This window comes from Oncorhynchus gorbuscha, linkage group LG09 (assembly GCF_021184085.1).
Source record: "Oncorhynchus gorbuscha isolate QuinsamMale2020 ecotype Even-year linkage group LG09, OgorEven_v1.0, whole genome shotgun sequence".
In the NCBI taxonomy this organism is placed as follows: Eukaryota; Metazoa; Chordata; class Actinopteri; order Salmoniformes; family Salmonidae; genus Oncorhynchus; species Oncorhynchus gorbuscha.
In genome coordinates, this window is record NC_060181.1 from 88,631,190 (window position 1) to 88,651,333 (window position 20,144).

The window sequence follows — 20,144 nt, forward strand, 5'->3', positions numbered from 1 at the left end:
TTCGACGAGCGTGTCAACTCCAAACATTTTCTCAATCTATTTTTGAATTGCATGTGACAATCTTCCCCCTATTGAAATTGTAACGGGATAACTGCTCTTCCTGGATATATCATTGGCCTAATAACTGTTGGTATATTAAAGACATACTGCAGCATTTTGCACATTCAGGCCTTTTTCTCTACTTACCCTGTCAGACGAACTCATGGATATCATTTTTCTGTCTGTGCGTGCAGTTTAAAGGATGTTAGTTTTGCTAGCCAATACTAACTAGCAATAGTGCAATGACTGGAAGTCAACAAGAATAGCTAGCATTAACTCTTCATAACTTATGATTAGTCTCTCTGCTTGTGTGGTTTTTTGTCTTGTCCTTTGTATCAACTGTAGACTCGTGACTTTAACATTTCTCTGTCCCACATTGAATATGTTACTTTATAATTATTTTGATAGATTTGACTTATTTAATTGAAAGAAGGCTATTCAGATTACATGGTAGTATAGTTACAATTGGTAGAAGTCAGAGTAATCTTGGGATGTGAGAAGCACATTGGACACGTTTCCACTTCTTTTAAGGTATGAGTCATATGTTGATAAACTCAGCTGTGATTTATTGTCACGACTTCCGCCGAAGTTGGTCCCTCTACTTGTTCGGGCGGTGACGTCACCGACCTTCTAGCCATCGCTGGTCCATTTTTTATTTTCCATTGTTTTTTTCTTGTCTCACATCACACCTGGTTTCAATCCCATCATTATATGTTGTGTATTTAACCCTCTGTTTTACCTCTTGTCTTTGTCGGTGATTGTACATTCTATGTATAGGTGCTATGTCTGTTATGGTGTGCGACAGGTTTTATTTACCCACTTTATTTTGTATATGTTGGTTTTTGTAGTTTGTGAGCTTTCATTAAATACTCAGTTTATACCAAGTTCTTCAGCTCCTCCACCAGCACAACCAGGGTCTCCCCCGAGCGCTCTGTTTCCATCTGGTTCCAGTGGGATTCGTCTCTCCCTGCTCCAGGAGTACAACGGAGAGGCTGCGGGCTGCCGAGGGTTTCTCCTGCAACTGGAGCTATACCTGGCCACCGTTCACCCGGCTTCATCGGATCGGGAGATGGTGTCGGCCCTCGTCTCATGCCTCACTTGGAAAGCCCTGGAGTGGGCCAATGCCATGTGGAGAGGGGGAGATGCGGTGTTGGACCAGTTAGAGGAGTTCACCCACCATTTCCGGGCAGTCTTCGACCACCTGCCCGAGGGTAGAGCAGCGGGGTAACACCACGATCCTGGTCGTTGTGGATTGTTTCTCTAAGTCCTGCCGTCTCCTCCCTTAGTCCGGTCTCCCTACGGCCCTACAAACTGTGAAGGCCCTGTTTACTTGTGTCTTCCCGCACTACGGGGTGCCTGAGGATATAGTGTCTGACCGTGGTCCCCAGTTCACGTCGAGGGTCTGGAGGGCATTCATGGAACATCTGGGCGTCTCAGTCAGCCTTACCTCAAGTTTGCACCCCGAGAGTAATGGGCAGGTGGAGAGAGTTAAACAGGATGTGGGTAGGTTTCTGAGGTCCGGTCGGGAGTGGGCAGCGTTCGTGCCCTGAGCAGAGATGGCCCAAAACTCGCTCCGCCACTCCTCCACTAACCTCTCTCCCTTCCAGTGTGTACTAGGGTATCAACCGGTTCTGGCTCCTTGGCATCAGAGTCAGACCGAGGCTCCTGCGGTGGATGACTGGTTCCGTCACCCCGAAGAAACATGGGACGCCGCACATGTCCACCTTCAGCGCACCGTGCTGCTCCAGAAAGTTGGCGCAGACCGTCACCGCAGTGAGACCCCAGTGTTCGCACCGGGGAACCGTGTCTGGCTCTCGGCCCGAAACCTGCCCCTCCGCCTGCCTTGTTGGAAGATGGGTCCGGGGTTTGTGGGGCCATTTAAAGTCCTGAGAAGAGTGAAAGAGGTTTGCTATAAGTTACAGCTTCCCCCCGATTACCATATTAATCCCTCGTTCCATGTGTCTCTCCTCAGGCCGGTGGTGGCTCCTCAGGCCGGTGGTGGCTCCTCAGGCCGGTGGTGGCTCCTCAGGCCGTTAGAGTTTGTGAACTTTCATTAAATACTCCGTTTATACCAAGTTCGTTCTCCTGCGCCTGACTTCCCCGCCACCAGCACGCACCACATTAAATTTATTTTTGTAATGGAAAAGTCAAAACATGACAGCACTTTTAACTAACGCTGATACTAACAGTGTAGTGCAAGGGATTTATAGCCATAGAAATACATGATTAATTATACATGATTTACAGTATAATGTGCACCACTCACTTCTAGATTGTGACATGACCTCAGTCAGCAGCTAAACATCTGTCATCTGCCATCTGCCATTAAAATTACATTATTCTGCAAGTCCTGTGCACTCGTCTAAGAAACTTTTCAAACTTCTATTGTGAGTGGTGGCAAATATGACCTCTGAAAGAAGTATAAGATACGATTCCCAGAGGATATACTGCCATGACCTTTTGAAAGGATATACTGCCATGACCTTTTGAAAGCCTTGAAACACCCTGAAGACATCAGTCATTTTCAAGGAATATCTGATAACTTTATAAGATTACCGTTGGGCAAACGTTTGACACTACTAAACAACTTATTCTTATTCTTTGTTAGCCAATCAGGGGCGTAACTTTTTGGTTGGAACAAAAGCCTGCAGCCACGATGGCTCTCTCTGGAAAAGATCTAACCCTGTTTTAAGTAGGTTGGGAGCAATAGTTACTGTTAGAGTGACATCCCTGTGTCTCTCTGATTTCAGTTGAAACCGATTTACATACTTTCTGATGGGATAACCCTTTTGTATTTGTAAATGTGTAATACCCCATGCATACAGAGTAACACAACTACACATTTTAGACTACAGAAGTTCCGTCCCCAACTAGGGACAAAGGGTTGATCAAACATATTATAATAAACACTGCGAGAGATGTAAATGCTCACCTCCAGTCCAGGGTTCCCTCCTAAACTCCTGCTAATTGCCAATTAGGTTCCCTCCTCACAGTGTGTACTGTTCCCCCATTCCTCTCTAATTACGTTCCATGACAGAGCAGCCAGCTAGACACATTATTCCATCAAGAAATAGGTAACCCCTCTGCTACCTCAACTTCATGTAACAGGCACTACTATTCAGGGAACATACTGTTTGTAGGCTTTACATTCAATTTCACTCTTCTGGAAGTGGTGGGTTAGCCTAAAGCTTTGGACACAACATCTGTGTATTGATAAGATAAGACAGGCTCAGCAGATGGTGGTTGTGGCTCTAACCATATGACGTTTTGAATGCAAGGGGAACCAGTTGTTGTTGAGAGCCTTCAGGACTGCTTGGTGATATGCTGCTGGATCAGCATGCATAACCTTGCACAGCTTGAGAAATTGGCCCTGGGAAGTGGATGACTCCTTCTGATTGGATGTCATGTTTTATTGTTGAAGGGAGAGACAGCCGAATCCCTACCCACAGGGCAAACAGGTTGAATCAACATTGTGTCCATGTCATTTCAACCAAAAGATGATATGTGATGACATTGAATCAATGTGGGAAACTGATTAGATTTGAAAAAAAGTCACCATAATTTGTAAACTAAATCAAATGACATGGTGGCATATTTGGTTGATTTCATATTGAATTCACGTTAGGTGGACAACTCAACCAAATGTAAATCAAAACTAGACATCTCTTGCCAGTGGGTATTGACCGTTGGATAAAGTAGTGTTTTTCTAGTTTCCATCTGAAACATGATTTGAGCAACTATGTGACATGTGCAGAGGACTGTATGTCTTTGTTTGTATTACGAAGAAGGCAGATATTTGATTTAGCAGGACAACCAATAAATACAGTGGGGCAAAAAAAGTGTTTAGTCAGCCACCAATTGTGCAAGTTCTCCCACTTAAAAAGATGAGAGAGGCCTGTCATTTTCATCATAGGTACACTTCAACTATGACAGACAAAATGAGGGAAAAACCCCCAGAAAATCACATTGTAGGATTTTTAATGAATTTATTTGCAAATTATGGTGGAAAATAAGTATTTGGTCAATAACAAAAGTGTGTCTCAATACTTTGGTATATACCCTTTTTTGGCAATGACAGAGGTCAAACGTTTTCTGTAAGTCTTCACATGTTTTTCACACACTGTTGCTGGTATTTTGGCCCATTCCTCCATGCAGATCTCCTCTAGAGCAGTGATGTTTTGGGGCTGTTGCTGGGCAACACGGACTTTCAACTCTCTCCAAAGATTTTCTATGGAGTTGAGATCTGGAGACTGGCTAGGCCACTCCAGGACCTTGAAATGCTTCTTACGAAACCACTCCTTCGTTGCCTGGGCGTGTTTGGGATCATTGTCATGCTGAAAGACCCAGCCACGTTTCATCTTCAATGCCCTTGCTGATGGTAGGCTTTGTTACTTTGGTCCCAGCTCTCTGCAGGTCATTCACTAGGTCCCCGCGTGTGGTTCTGGGATTTTTGCTCACCGTTCTTGTGATCATTTTGACCCCACGGGTGAGATCTTGCGTGGAGTCCCAGATCGAGGGAGATTATCAGTGGTCTTGTATGTCTTCCATTTCCTAATAATTACTCCCACAGTTGATTTCTTCAAACCATGCTGCTTACCTATTGCAGATTCAGTCTTCCCAGCCTGGTGCCGGTCTACAATTTTGTTTCTGGTGTCCTTTGACAGCTCTTTGGTCTTGGCCATAGTGGAGTTTGGAGTGTGACTGTTTGAGGTTGTGGACAGGTGTCTTTTATACTGATAACAAGTTCAAACAGGTGCCATTAATACAGGTAACGAGTGGAGGACAGAGGAGCCTCTTAAAGAAGAAGTTACAGGTCTGTGAGAGCCAGAAATCTTGCTTGTTTGTAAGTGACCAAATACTTATTTTCCACTGTAATTTGCAAATAAATTCATTAAAAATCCTACAATGTGATTTTCTGGAGGAAAAAAATCTAATTTTGTTTGTCATAGTTGAAGTGTACCTATGATGAAAATGACAGGCCTCTCTCACCTTTTTAAGTGGGAGAACTGGCACAATTGGTGGCTGACTAATACTTTTTTGCCCCACTGTACATCATGGAGACACAGCTTGTCTGTATGCACAATATCATTGTCTATAAAGTTTGATTTCAATTCATTTTTTATGATTTAACCAAATCACCAGTTGGTTCAGCTGTCAAACATTTCCCCCTCCAAATAATTTCACTTTCATTGTGTTTGCGCCATGTAAGAACCATAGCCTGAAATCAAAGACAGCAAGACTATAAGTGAGATTTCCTTTTTTGCTTTGTGTTCTGTAGTTTGTGACAGGGACATGGAGACCTAACACCAAGCTCCATGCCCTGCAGTGTTCCAAGGGTTGAAAACACATGCTTCTGCCCTCCAGTACAAACAGCAGATGCCTTACCCCAATGTTGTGCTTGCAGTTTTCAGGAACGTCCTGGCTTTGTTGACTTAAGTGGAAGACTTAGACTGTGGGTGGAAAATAAAATCTAAAGCCCAAATGCTCCTGGTCACTTCACATGGGGGGAAAAAAACATGTTTGTGTGCTTTGTTGGTGTAGTAGAGTATTATAGTAGAGTTTTGTACAATTCTCAAAATAGCTCCCATGTCTTTGGTAAACCAAAGTGTAACCAGATGGTGACTGTGTTTTATTGTAGTACCTGCAGTTGATGTCATCCCGCTAGGGGGGAAAAATGGTTGAGTCAATGTTGTTTCCATGCCATTTCAACCCAAAACAATCTACACGATGGTGTTGAATCAAAATGGAAAACTTTTTGAATTTGCAATAAGTCATCAACGTAAGGGCATTTTGTCTTTTTGCATTTCTTTACCCAACTTTTAACCTTTAATCTAATTACATGTTTTTTCTTGTTTTTTAAAAGTTGAATTAAATTAGTTGACAACTCAACCAAATGTAAATCAAAAGTAGCCTTTTAACTGACGTCTGTGCCCAGTGGGATGGCCATGCAACATATGATCACTGATGGATGTACCAACGGGGTTCCTGACAACTGGCTTCTCATAACCAAAACTTTGTTTGCACTTTAGAATTAGAATTAGCTGACATTTTCAGTCTTTATAAAAGTTAATATTGTTTTTTTTTTTTTTTTCACGCAAGGCACACTCTTCAACATAGGCTTTTCAAACTATCTAGAACGAAAGAGTGTGTCCTTCAATTTCTGATTAACATATCATGCAAGAGACACTGAAATCCATTATTGTTTCTGATCATTTCCTTGTAGAATCAGAAATAAATGCCAGTGCGTGTGACCTATGGACATGTTTATGTGGTTCAATTTGGTCACATTGATTTTGGTTTGATATGTCTTTGTGAAAGGAATGGTAACAAACTGGGAGGAATGTCTGTTAGCAACTGACTATTCATAATACTATTGTGTGGGTTGTAAGCACTTTTTACTGAATACATCAGATACGTAATAAAATAATAAGATTGAGTTAGTTGTTGTTGTTGTAATTCTTGATTTATTCTTATTTCCATAATAATAATTTAAAAAATGCTAATTTCCCAAGAACACTGATATTACCTCTTAAGATACATTTTATGTCTTGGGAATATCAATCCTGGAGATTGATATTGATCCGATAGAAATTAAGTAGATTTAATGTTTCCCAATGTGCCTTTGCACTCGTTGAGAAAAGAGCAGCCATGGCATTAATTAGCCACAGTAGATGTAATATTTTAAACGTGGAAGTTGGGGTAGAGGTGTGACAAGTGTCAATCAGATACTGTAGTGGTCCTACTTATTTAGATTTAGCCTTTCGCAGTATTAACTTGTTTAGGAAAACAGCCCTAATGTTGGAAACAAATGTCATCCAGAGTCACATGTATTTATTTTTCCAAGCTATAGGACACACTACTTTACATACAGCAGGTGTTTTCGGATCAAAGAGTTTGCTGTGCTTCATTTAGCCATGGAAACTATGTTGCGCTACTGGTTTAGTCACGGCCCTAATTGATACATACTTTGGAGGTTCTTGAGTGGTGCTGTGGTCTAAGATACTGCATCTCAGTGCTAGAGGCGTCACTGCAGATCGTGGTTCAATTACAGGCTGTATCACAACTGACCGTGATTGAGAGTCCCATAGGGCGGTGCACAATTGGCCCAGCGTGGTTAGGGTCTGGCCGGGGTAAGACTGTCATTGTAAATAAGAATTTGTTCTTAACTGACTTGCCTAGTAAAATAAAATCTAAATAAAATTTTTCCCTGATACAATTAAGGCCCGAGGGGGAGTGTTATGTGGACAATATACCACGGCTAAGGGCTGTACTTATGCACGATGGAACGTGGAGTGCCTTGATATACCTTAGCCATGGTATATTGGCCAAATAGCAATCAGTTTATAATCAAAAATAAGACAATAAAAGGTGCCTCTAACTTAACAGAGAAGTTGCATTGGTGACAGCGGAACTTGTAATGAAAATTCTCTTCATACTTGATCTTTCACATGGCCACTTGTGGAAGGGCCTCCACTTTGAGAGCTAGCAAATGTCTGCACAAACCTTAACACCCTACCTCACCCCAGCTGTCCATAGAAGACTGAAACACAAAATGATAGAGAGCAAACTAGAGCAAAGCGTTAGGAAAACAAAGTGTGAACAGAACCTCAGTCCTGATAGCCGGGCCCTCCCTGATTTAAATGGTACTCAGAAGCCCGGGAACTCCCAGCCAAAACAAACATGGCATCACATCGGGCCTGTATTCAATCAAAACCTATATAAAGAATTTGGGGGTCAAATCCAACATTTTGTTCCCTACAATGACATTTCTTAAGGAATTAATTTTGTTTGAATTAACATGCAGTTTACTTTAATTTTGTTTCACACTGTAAACTTGGTTTTGTTTTGAACTCGCAGTGCAAGAATCCCAGGAAACCTGCTGACCAGCTTTGATTGAAAAAGGGCCCTAATGAATTTCACTAAGATATAACACAGTCCAAGCAGCTAGGATTCACTGTTCCTATGCTTATGTATTTCTGCAGCTGCAGTTAAAATGTGTTTTCACAGCATATTGTGTTCCCCAAATCTCAATCAAACAAAGCATTTTCTCATGCTCTTTTATCGATTCAGGGCTTCTTTTCAGGCACATTACGTTACATCGTGATTTGAATATCTAAAAGCTCAATGTATTGCCATGTCTCTCCAAAAGTGATATAAGATTGACAGTTTAGACTGAAACCTTTGGAAAGTAGATTTTTGAAGGTAATCTCTGTATGTTTCCTCTTTGTGTAGAAAGCAATTTTCTTTTTTATGTCCTTCCAGAAAAATCTGCAGAAAAACAACTTTTGCATGAATTGTGGGTGGAGGAATTTTGACTCTGAAATCCAGGTATCGTGTTTCTGTTAAAAAAAAAGCCCTTGTTGAAATTTTGCAAAGCCATCTCCTCTACCACAATCCTGAATGTATCACCATCTGGCCCACAGCTGAAAACTATTAGGCTCTGCGGGAACTTCCTTCTTCTTACTATTCCACCCGGTTTCAAAGCAAGTAAGTCGCTTTTATTTTGGTGCTGTTGCCTGGTCATCTTTGCGTAATACCACTCGAAAGCCATTCTCTTATTTTAGTTTCTCTTGGCAACGGGGTAAATCATCGGTTGGTCTGTTTGTTTGTCTCTTTTGCTGTTGTTAAGGGAGCTGGAATTTTCCTGTGTCTGATTGAATGAAAGAGAGAGAGAGAGAGCTCGGGGAGCAGCGCTGTGTTTGGTTGAGGCTGATTTAACTGTGGAATGTCGGGGTAAATTAATAAAGAGTTTTTGCTATGTCTAATGTGTTTCGCGCTTAGCAAGCAAAATTCCAGAGCGAGTGAAAGCGAGTGAAGAAACAATGAAGCGCTGTTGTTTTCCGAGCGGCATTATGTTAGGGGACTGCAGTGCATGTTTTTCATCCCATGTCAAACTGGCTTGCTTTTTTTGTATGCGTATGGCTCAGATTTGCGGCTGCTAGAGAGGTTTTTAAAGGGGACATCAATTTTTTGGATTTTTTTAAATTTGCGGATTGCTTTTTTGGTTCGAGAATTTATTTTCCCCCTGGGTTCAAAGTAGGTCATTTCTGTTTTCCAACAAATTCCAACTGTTTGAGTCAGTGAAATGGAATTGCGCAACTGACGGCAAGTTTTTCTGAGCAAATGACGAATGATAAACCTCATGAATTAATTTCTGCCGCATTTAGTGAATCATTTGCTTAAGGACAATTAATTCAGGAAGTGATTTTAGTAAATAAAATTATAGCATTGAAAAACTTTTGATATAAATAGCTTCTACTCAGTTTATTGATAATTCATTGGAATTATAAGCAATCGTTTAAATAATTGAATTGGAATTAAGTTTACCTGAACGGACTGTCTTCAATTCTAATTATCCCAGCCTTGATTTAATTAGAAGTGTTAGCCTCAATGTGTATCAGTAAAACATAATACATACATTGTTGAATAATTAAATTGATTGCTGTTTTTGTTTTTGTCTTTCAAACATTGTTCTTAATATGTTTGCGCATCATTGCTCCCAATTATTATCACTTTTGTGTGGTGTACACTGATTGGAAGCAGTTTAGCCATGGCATCAGCTGTCAATTTGCATTCATTATGTCCTATTTGCTTTTATGATCAGACCTGATAGTGTTTATACACTACTGTAACTACTCCGAGCATCAGCTTGTCCTCTGATGTTTTCGGTCAACTGAGCGCACTGTAAACTGTAGTGAACCGGGAAAAACATCAATACAGTTACATATCGGGATATTATTACTGACAATATGTTGTCTCGTATCATGTTGTTGTTGCGGTAGTTGTCTGTACCTGCACTGTAAATCCACTATTTGTCCTTCAGAGCTTGTTCTCCATCTTTTCAAATAGACTGCAATTTTTCAGCACTTATATCCATGAATGATCAAAACTCGTTTTCTCATGGCTCTCTCTTGTCCCTCTGCAGAAGATATATAGTGAACTATAGCATATGTTAGGCACACCGAAATGCAGTAATATCACAGTATCGAATTGAAATACACATAGAATGGTGAGTCTCTCAATATATATCTTATTGGCATCTAAGTATCGTGATAATAACGTATAACGGTCCCTGGCTGTTCCCTGCTCTAGTAAACTGCGTAATATTATGGTCTTGGTCGTCCCCAGGAACAATCCATTCCCTCTAACTCTCCCGGCTATAGGTTACGCTACATACACGCTCCCGGGGAATTTTAAACCTGAGCAACGCCTGTGAGAATAAGGATTGTTCAGCCGGTCTGATTCTCCAGACGGCTATATATCACCGCAACTGTGACCTCAAACATACCTGACCCCGATGCTTGCACAGTCACACTGCAGAGGGTTAATAGCAGTGGGGAGGGTTGCGACTCTGTGTTAAGATTGGGGATAAGGTTCTTCAAAGAGAGGTTGACTCACCAGCCCAGGAAGCCATTAAAAATAGCAAACCGCTTCTGTCAATCATAATAAGGGACATTACAGTGTCAGTCCAGGCATACACAGCCCAACCATAGAGTAAGAAAACATCCACAGTGAGAGGGTATTGTAACCTGCTCTCCTATATTCCCTTGGTGGTTGCCTTTAGATACACTGTAGGCTGCTGGCACTTGATATTTTCTCTGCCTCTGGATGCTAGAATGGTATTTTTTCAGTCAGTCTTAGGGAGAGAAAGTTCTTGCTTTGAGTTGGGTTGTCTGATATGATTCTGCTGAAATAGTGATTTGAATGTAATGTAGGTCTTGTGCATCTTAGTCCTGATCTTCAACACAAGGTATAGATGCTGTCTTCATAAGAAGGGGAGTTCAAACCAAGTTCAGACTGTAAACTGTGATGCCACATAAACAAAATGGAATGGTAGAGTAGTAGGCATTTATAGGCAGTAATGCAGCAAGCATTTCTGATATGTTGTTTAAAACAGACAACCCACAAGGACAAGGTGGGAAACAGATATTGCCACTGGAATAGACCGATGCAGTCAACACACTCTAGCTGTTGATGGCTTGTCTTTTTGACTCCGTTATAACCTTTTAACTTATGACATAATACCCTTACTTGGTAGAGTTTTGGGGTAAAGGGAACCCGTTTTTATCCCACAGTGCTGTAAGAGTGTGTTTGAATGCGCTGTAAAGTAGTGATGGGGTACCTTACAATTAAATACCTTTCGGTGATAAAAAAAAAATAATTAAAATGGTCAAAAACAAACAAATAGCTTATTAGCAGAGAGCATTTTCTCAAGCAATAATTTTGCTAGTACTTTCTGGGAGTGGTCTGAGTGGAGAGGGGGAAACTGAAAATGAGCGGTTATTGGCAGAGAGGTTTGGAACGCTCTCTTTTTATTTGGCAGTTAACTAATTTACCTTATGATGGTGATACCATGGAAGACCAAAACTCCATCCCACCAAAACAGGATACAATTTTATGCAGTCTTTTCAAACAGTTTTTACACTAAAAGGGCATTATAATTTTCACAGTATTATTCCAACCTCTTAGTGTGGAAATACAGTTTAAGTCAGAAGTTTATAGGTTGATAGGCTAGGTTGATAGGCTAATTGACATCATTTGATTTAATTGTTGGGATACCTGTGGATGTATTTCAAGGTCTACCTTAAACCTCTGTGCCACTTTGCTTCACATCATGGGAAAATCCAAAGAATTCAGCCAAGACCTCAGAAAAAAATGGTAGACCTTCACATGTCTGGTTCCTCCTTGGGAGCAATTTCCAAACGCCTGAAGGTACAACGTTCATCTTTCCAAACAGTACGCAAGTATAAACACCATGGGACCACGAAGCCGGCATACCACCCAGGAAGGAGACGCTTTCCTTCTCCTAGAGATGAACGTACTATGGGTACAAAAGTATCTATATCCACAGTAAAACAAGTACTATATTGACATAACCTGAAAGGCTGCACAGCAAGCAAGAAGCCACTGCTCCAAAAACGACATAAAAAAAGCCAGACTATGGTTTACAACTGCATATGGGGGGGACAAAGATCGTACTTTTTGGTGTCATGTCCTCGGGTCTGATGAAACAAAAATAACTGTTTGGCCATAATGGCCATCGTTATGTTTGGCGGAAAAAGGGAGATGCTTGCAAGCCGAAGAACACCATCCCATCCGTGAAGCATGGGAGTGGCAGCATCATGTTGTGGTGGTGCTTTGCTGCAGGAGGGACTTGTGTGCTTCACAAAATAGATGGCATCATGAGACAGGGAAATTGTGTATATATTGAAGAAACATCTCAAGACATCAATCAGGAAGTCAAAGCTTGGTTGCAAATGGGTCCTCCAAATGGACATTGACTCAAAGCATACTTCCAAAGTTGTGGCAAAATGGCTTAAAGACAACAAAGTCAAGGTATTGGTGTGCCCATCACAAAGCCCTGACCGTCAATCCTATATAATATTTTGGGGCAGAACTGAAAAAGCGTGTGTGAGCAAGGAGGCCTACAAACCTGACTCAGTTACACCAGCTTTGTCAGGAGGAATGGGCCAAAATTCACCCAACTTTTTGTGGGAAGCTTGTGGAAGGCTACTCAAAACGTTTGACCCAAGTTAAACAATTTAAAGGCAATGTTACCAAATACTAATTGAGTGTATGTAAACATCTGACCCACTGGGAATGTGATGAAAGAAATAAAATATGAAATAAATCACTACTATTTTTCTGACATTTCATGTTTTTAAAATAGAGTGGTGATCCTAACTGACCTAAAACAGGGAATTTGTACTAGGATTAAATATCAGGAATTGTGAAACTGAGTTTAAATATATTTGGCTAAGGTGTATGTAAACTTTCAACTTCAACTGTATATATATAATATAAAACACAGGAAAATCACTTTTTTACTGCACTGGGGCTTTTTAAGGTTGATCCCTGAAATAATTTGTACTTCCTATGGAAGTAGGTCGAGGTGGAAGGTGGTCTTATAGCTGTGGTCGATAGGGCCTTAAGTCCTGTTGGTTAAGATAATAATAATAATAATAATAATATATGCCATTTAGCAGACGCTTTTATCCAAAGCGACTTACAGTCATGCGTGCATACATTCTACGTATGGGTGGTCCCGGGGATCGAACCCACTACCCTGGCGTTACAAGCGCCATGCTCTACCAACTGAGCTACACAGGAGAGCGAAGCATCAATAGTAGCACTGAAGGGACATTTCCCCTTGAGCATTGTTCTTCAGAGTAATGAGTCAGTATGCTCCAATGAGGGATACATGGTTTTCCAAATGTCACGTGCGCATCACAGTAGAATATTATTTTTTGAAGGCAATCTGTAAAGCTGATGTTTTTTTTCAAACTCCAGATATTGAATGGGGGTTTTTCAATCTGTCACTCGTAAAGTAGGCTAAGAATAATGAACCCTATTAAATCTTCACATGCTTTAGAACATACAAGACGGCGCAAAAAGACGCTTTGATACTATTTTCATCATTGTGACAAAAATAACTGACTTGGTGCCTATTGCTTATTTGTCTAGCATCTTTAGATGTGCAGAAAAGTGACTCCTTCTACCCTGAATTGTGGACATGGTTTTCTGGCTCTGCATCGCTCTGAGGCGGGGACAAATTCCTTGGCCGTAAATAAGAAAGACAAGATGTAATTTTAAGTGGCAAAACTATTCTGTTTTGGCAGCAGTCAGGATATCCCAATCCGCACCCTTTAGCTCATTCCGCTTAAGCTTTTCACCCTGAAGGACATTTTATAGATGGAAAGAAAACATCTCCCAAAGTCACAATGTGGTTTTAGACCTTTGTTAAATTAAGTTATATATCTGCAGAAAATGTATATGTTTTCTTAATAATTCCATGTCTAAACATTGTCCTAGTATTCTTAGCGACTTACTGTAGGACGAAAAGAGTAGTTTGGTGCTATAGTTCTGTCTAAAATATGGGGTTTTGATAATTTTTCGCATTTTTCCATTTCCTTTCATAATGGGAAGAAATCATGGTCCTCAGTGGCATGCTGAAGGTTTTACACAATAGTCAGTCAGAGCTGGCATTCCCATGTAGTGACTCAGGTAATATCATAACACTATACTGCAGCTAGCATATATATTAAAGCTAGACTAATTGATGACTAATTAAAGCTAGACTAATTGATGCTAAATTGCTAATTTCTGTTCCTGAATTACATCTCTCAACTTGGACAAATAAGACATGGGAATGCTTGCAATTGCTTTTCTGTCATGTCCAAGTATATGAAATAATGTTGTTTATCTATTATTAATACTAAAGCTTTTGACACACTATCCACACATTTCACATCGATTAACTTTGAGATTAAGGAGTAAGGAGACATTACTGTTCTTTGCATGGAAACATTCACATGGAGCCCTCAATCACTTTTTGCACATTGTATTATTGTAGAACGGATCACAGTCTCTCAGGTCTGGCTGTCAAATAGCTTAGCATGTTTGGACCTGCTAGGGGCGGCAGGTAGCCTAGCGTTTAGGAGCATTGGGCCAGTAACCAAAAGGACTCAGGTTCTAATCTCTGGGCCAACAAGGTAAAAAAAAATTGTTGACGTGCCCTTCAGCAAGACACTTAACCCTAGTCACTCTGGATAAGAGCTTCTGCTAAGTGACTCAAATGTCAGATTCCTATTTAGCACCACACCCCTCTTTAAAAAGTAGTCCTGAAACATAGTCCTCTTCACAGAGCTAGATGTGTGATCTTTGTCTCCCAAGTGAGAGTCATTATTTCCTGAATGTTGCAACGCTCCTCTGCATTATGTCAGTGGATAAAAATGTCCTTCCCGAAGTTAGTTGTCACTTTATCTCAACTTATGAAAAGATACAATTCTGGAACTACTGACTTTAGCTGTGCTATTGTAAGCATTTAAATCTACAGTATATTCTACATATTATGTACAGTGCATGAGGAAAGTATTCAGACCCCTTTACTTTTTCCACATTTTGTTATGTTACAGCCTTATTCTAAAATGGATTAAAATCTTTTTTTTTTATCAATCTACACAATACCCCATAATGACAGAGCAAAAACGGGTATTTTGACATTTTTGCAAGCTATTTTCAGGTGTCTCCATAGATGTTCGAATATGTTCAAGTCTGGACTCTGGCTGGGCCACTCAAGGACATTCAGAGACTTGTCACTCATTGTCTTGGCTGTGTGCTTAGGGTCGTTGGCCTATTGGAAGGAGAACATTCGCCCCAGTCTGAGGACCTGAGCGCTCTGGAGCACGTTTTCATCAAGGATCTCTCTGTAATTTGCTCCGTTCATCTTTCCCTCGATCCTGACTAGTTTCCCAGTCCCTGATGCTGAAAAACATCCCTACAGCATGATACTGCCACAACCATGCTTCACCATAGGGATGGTGTCAGGTTTCCTCCAGATGTGACGATTGGCATTCAGGCCAAAGAGTTCATTCTTGTTTCTCATGCTCTGAGAGTCCTTTAGGTGCCTTTTGGCAAAGTCCGAGCGAGCTGGTATGCCTTTTACTGAGAAGTGGCTTCTGTCTGGCCACTCTACCATAAAGCCCTGGTTGGTGGAATACTGCAGCTTTAGGAAGAGTCTTGGTGGTTCCAAACTTCTTCAATTTAAGAACGATGGACGCCACTGCGTTCTTGGGGACCTTCAATTATGCAGGCATTTTTTGGTACCCTTCCCCAGATCTGTGCCTTGACACAATCCTGTCTTGGAGCTCTACAGACAATTCCTTCAGCCTAATGGCTTGGTTTTTTCTCTGATATGCACTGTCAATTGTGGGACCTTATATAGACGGGTGTGTGCCTTTCTAAATCATGTCCAATCAATTAAATTTACCACAGGGGGACTCAAATCAAGTTGTAGAAACATCGGAAGGATGGTCAATGGGAACAGGATGCACCTGAGCTCAATTTCTAGTCTCATAGCAAAAGGTCTGAATAAGGTATTTCTGTTTTATTTTTAATACATTTTCAAACATTTCTAATAATGTTTTCGCTCTGTCATTATGAGGCATTGTGTGTAGATTGAGGTAAAAAAATCAAGAGTACATTTTAGAGGAATGCGTAAAGTAACAAAATTTGGAAAAGGGGAAGGGGTCTGAATACTTTCCAAAGGCACTGTATGCTTTACATATTAGATATTCATATTATATACAGTGTACTTTACATTTGATATATAGTATAATTTCTATATGATTTATACAGAATAATCTACATATTATATATACAGTATGCTCGACATATTATGTACAGTATACTTTACATATTCTATCTAGTATACTCTTCAAAAGATGTATACTTTACATATATGTAGCGTATACTGTATATACATAAAGTATACTCTACATATGATATATACAGTATAATATTCATGTGCAGTATACTTTACATATTATATATACAGTATACTTTACAATTATATATATATATATATATATATATATATATATATATATATATATATATATATATATATATATATATATATATATATACAGTACACTCTACATAGTATATATGCAGTACACTCTACATAGTATATATGCAGTACACTCTACATAGTATATATGCAGTACACTCTACATTGTTAATATATACAGTATATTCTACCGTGTATGTGTGTGTGTGTTTGTAATATATATATATATATACACACACATACAGTGAACTCTACATATTATACAGTACACTGTACATATTATATATAATAAAGTATACTCTACATATTATGTATATAATATACTCCACATTATGTATATGGTATTGTCTACATATTATATGTACAGGAAATGCTGCATATTATATATACAGTATAGTCTACATATTATATGTACAGGAAATGCTGCATATTATATATACAGTATAGTCTACATATTATATGTACAGGAAATGCTGCATATTATATATACAGTATAGTCTACATATTCAGAAATTATTCACTCCAATAGACTTTTTCTACTTTTTGTTTCATTACAAGGTGGGATTAAAATATATTTAATTTGGATTTTTTTTTTGTCAAATATCTACGTAAAATACTCTGTCAAAGTGGAAGATTCAAACATAATAAATGTGTGTTTATCTTGATTACATACAGTACCAGTCAACTTTGGACACACCTACCCATTCCAGGGTTTTTATTTATTTTCACTATGTTCTACTTTGTAGAATAATAGTGAAGACCTCAACTATGAAATACCAGATATGGAATCATGTAGTAACCAAAAAAGGTTTAAACAAATAAAAATGTATTTTATATTTGAGATTCTTCAAAGTAACTGCCCTTTGCATAAAACATTTTGTTTTATGCTAGGTGTTGTATTAATTTGGGATCTATCGCATCCCACAAATGTCCCAGACTCTTTTTAATATTTATTTAGTTTAGTTTATTTTATTTTTACAGGGACAGTGCACATTAATCAACGTTTCAGTAAAAGTGCCGGTTTTAGCCAGCCGGCTAATTTTCAACCGCAGTCCCTGGGCAGGTTATTAAAAACAATTACAATATAGACAATAGCACCATAGAACAAGCAAGACATAGCATACAGACAGAGAAACATAGAACAAAAAGCAGCAAAACAAAATTCATAAAAGCAACAAAGTGTTTCCACACCTCACAAGCTACAGACAACAGACAACATGGAAAGCGGCAACACACAGCTAGGGACCATGTTCACAAATCTGATTGACCTTTAGCCAGGTCTTCAAGCATTTTGTGAAAGTGTGATATGTGGTGCAGTTATGTGTGTCTTTCTCGCACAGAATAGAATAGGTCGACTTTTGTACCATGGGGGATAGTAGATTGACATGGGCTAGTGCATCAATGGTCCTAAACATTTATTTACTAACTAAATAATCACAGAAATACATAAACAATAAAACAGTAGATATGGTTAAAAGAAAATGATAGGTTCCCTAGTGGGCTAAGCCGATATGACGGCTTGGTGGACAAAGGGAAGTGGGGGTGGACTGAGGAGGGCGGGAATTACAAGAGTCACAGTTGATAATTATACTAATTGAATTGCTAATCCTTTGCACATGAACGCTCACTCATTCGGGAATAATTGCAATCAATATATATTTACGCTCAGTGTGTTGTCATGATCTCTGTTGGAATCGTCCGTCTTTCTGATCGTCTCTCTGCTTCCATGAAGTATTTCATGGTTTCATGGTTAGAATGGGTACCTCAGAGTACCATTGAGAAATGTTATAGAATAGATGTTTCGGCGGTTGTCGGCCTTCGCATTCAATGGTACATTATTTCTAGCTGCAGACTAGTAATTCGTTTCGAACTGTTGCTCTTATTCTGTCGGGATTGATAGTCTCAGAGTTGAACCATTCGGTGTGGTTAGGAATTCAAAAATCCTTACATTAGCTTATACTGAGGTTTTCGTGGTTTCTACTCAAACCTTTGTTCCCTCAGCTGACTGAGGTATGCATGGTCTGAAGGGGTTTCTTCAGGTGTTTAAAAAAAAATTGTAACAGCAGAAAATGTCTGTCCCATGAGCCGGATCAATGTCTGTGCTCACTGGGGCGGGCCAATGACTTAGTTAACCTTACATAATTTCATAAATAGTTTCATATTTGCTCATTCATTTTATACAATAATTAGACACAAACTTCATAACAGAGGCTCCTGTATGAACAGAGTTATGGTAATGTGGCTAAATTGTCTTTCATGAGATCACAACATGAAACAAAACGGACCGGGTCGTAGCTGGCTACTCCACATTCTCCAAAATATGGATATTGTTCAGTTCTCAAGTCCTGTGTTGTAGAGGAACTTTCTTTGTTCTACTGTAAAACTCTCTCTCTATACTGCCTGGCCATGAGGAGAGAGTCTCCTCCGGGAATTTACGACCTGAGACAACAGATCCTGGGTGTAGGAGGAGGGGGGATGGAGAAGAGAAAAACGATCTCGCTATACCCAAAGAGGGCCACGTTATGACAGAGTTGTGTCCCTGATGTGTCTGTCTTAACCTGTAACCTGTATGGAGAGCAGTGTGAGTGAGAGACACTTCGGATTGCGCAGTACTTAGGGAGAAGGGCACAACTGACACTGGCTGCAAAAGGCATGTATGTTTTAGGGTGCATTACGGCCACAAAGGGGATGCTGGTGTGAAATTTGAGGCAATATGAAGTGCTTGTCAAATTGTGAATGAGAGACTATTGGAGTGTGTACAGCCTGTGTGAAAAAAACAAAGCAGAACTCATGCCTTTCAAGTGACTTTTTTCAAATCCTCATTCGTCTCATCATGCAGCCTTACAGTGGCTTGCGAAAGGATTCACCCCGCTTGGCATTTTTCCTATTTTGTTGCCTTACAACCTGAAATTAAAATAGATTTTTAGGGGGTTTGTATCATTTGATTTACACAACATGCCTACCACTTTGAAGATGGACATATTTTTTTCTTGTGAAACAAATAAGAAATAAGACAAAAAAACAGAACTTGAGCGTGCATAACTATACACCCCCCCCCAAAGTCAATACTTTGTAGAGCCATCTTTTGCAGCAATTACAGCTGCAAGTTTCTTGGGGTATGTCTCTATAAGCTTGGCACATCGAGCCACTGGGATTTCTGCCCATTCTTCAAGGCAAAACTGCTCCAGCTCCTTCAATCTGGATGGGTGTAAAGCAACCTTTAAATCATAATCTGCGCTATCAATTGGATTTAGGTCTGGGCTTTGATTAGGCCATTCCAAGACATTTGAAATGTTTCCCCTCAAACCACTTGTTGTTTTAGCAGTATGCTTAGTCATTGTCCTGCCGGAAGGTGAACCTCTGTTCCAGTCTCAAATCTCTGGAAGACTGAAACAGGTTTCCCTCAAGAATATCATTGTATTTAGCGCCAGCCAACATTCCTTCAATCCTGACCAGTGTTCCAGTCCCTGCCGATGAACAACATGGTGTTCTTGGGTGATGAGAGGTGTTGGGTTTGCGCCATCTAGAAGAAAAATAAATGCACACCTATTTAGGTGAGGTGCTGGCTAGCGGAGTAGAAAACTTGAAAATAAAGGAGAGCCGCACACTCTAGGAGCTCAGATGCCAAAATGTAACATCCAACATTTCGACAGGCAAGCTGTCTTCATTAGGGTATAATCACAAACACTGCAGGGTGACACACAGGTGTCTGTAATCATGGCCAAGTGTGGCCTAATATCATTGGTGAATTCTC

The 20,144-nt window shown here is 40.0% G+C and overlaps 1 protein-coding gene across 7 annotated transcripts in view; it reads left to right on the top strand.

Annotated features, from left to right (window-relative positions):
• LOC124044239 (PTB domain-containing engulfment adapter protein 1-like) overlaps positions 1-20,144 on the top strand; it is a 182,668-nt gene that overhangs the window by 122,870 nt on the left and 39,654 nt on the right. The window contains exon 1 of one of the 7 annotated variants that reach the window (XM_046363844.1): positions 8,401-8,526. The exons of 1 other annotated variant lie outside the window; for it this stretch is intronic. Coding sequence is in view for 5 of the 6 variants with exons in the window: in XM_046363839.1 (XP_046219795.1) it covers positions 8,912-9,075 (164 nt within the window). In the remaining variant the exon portion in view is untranslated. Of the gene's footprint in view, positions 1-8,400; positions 8,527-8,639; positions 8,773-8,814; positions 9,076-20,144 lie in introns of those variants that run through there. 5 more of the 7 variants (XM_046363842.1, XM_046363839.1, XM_046363840.1 and 2 more) reach the window with 5 other exon arrangements.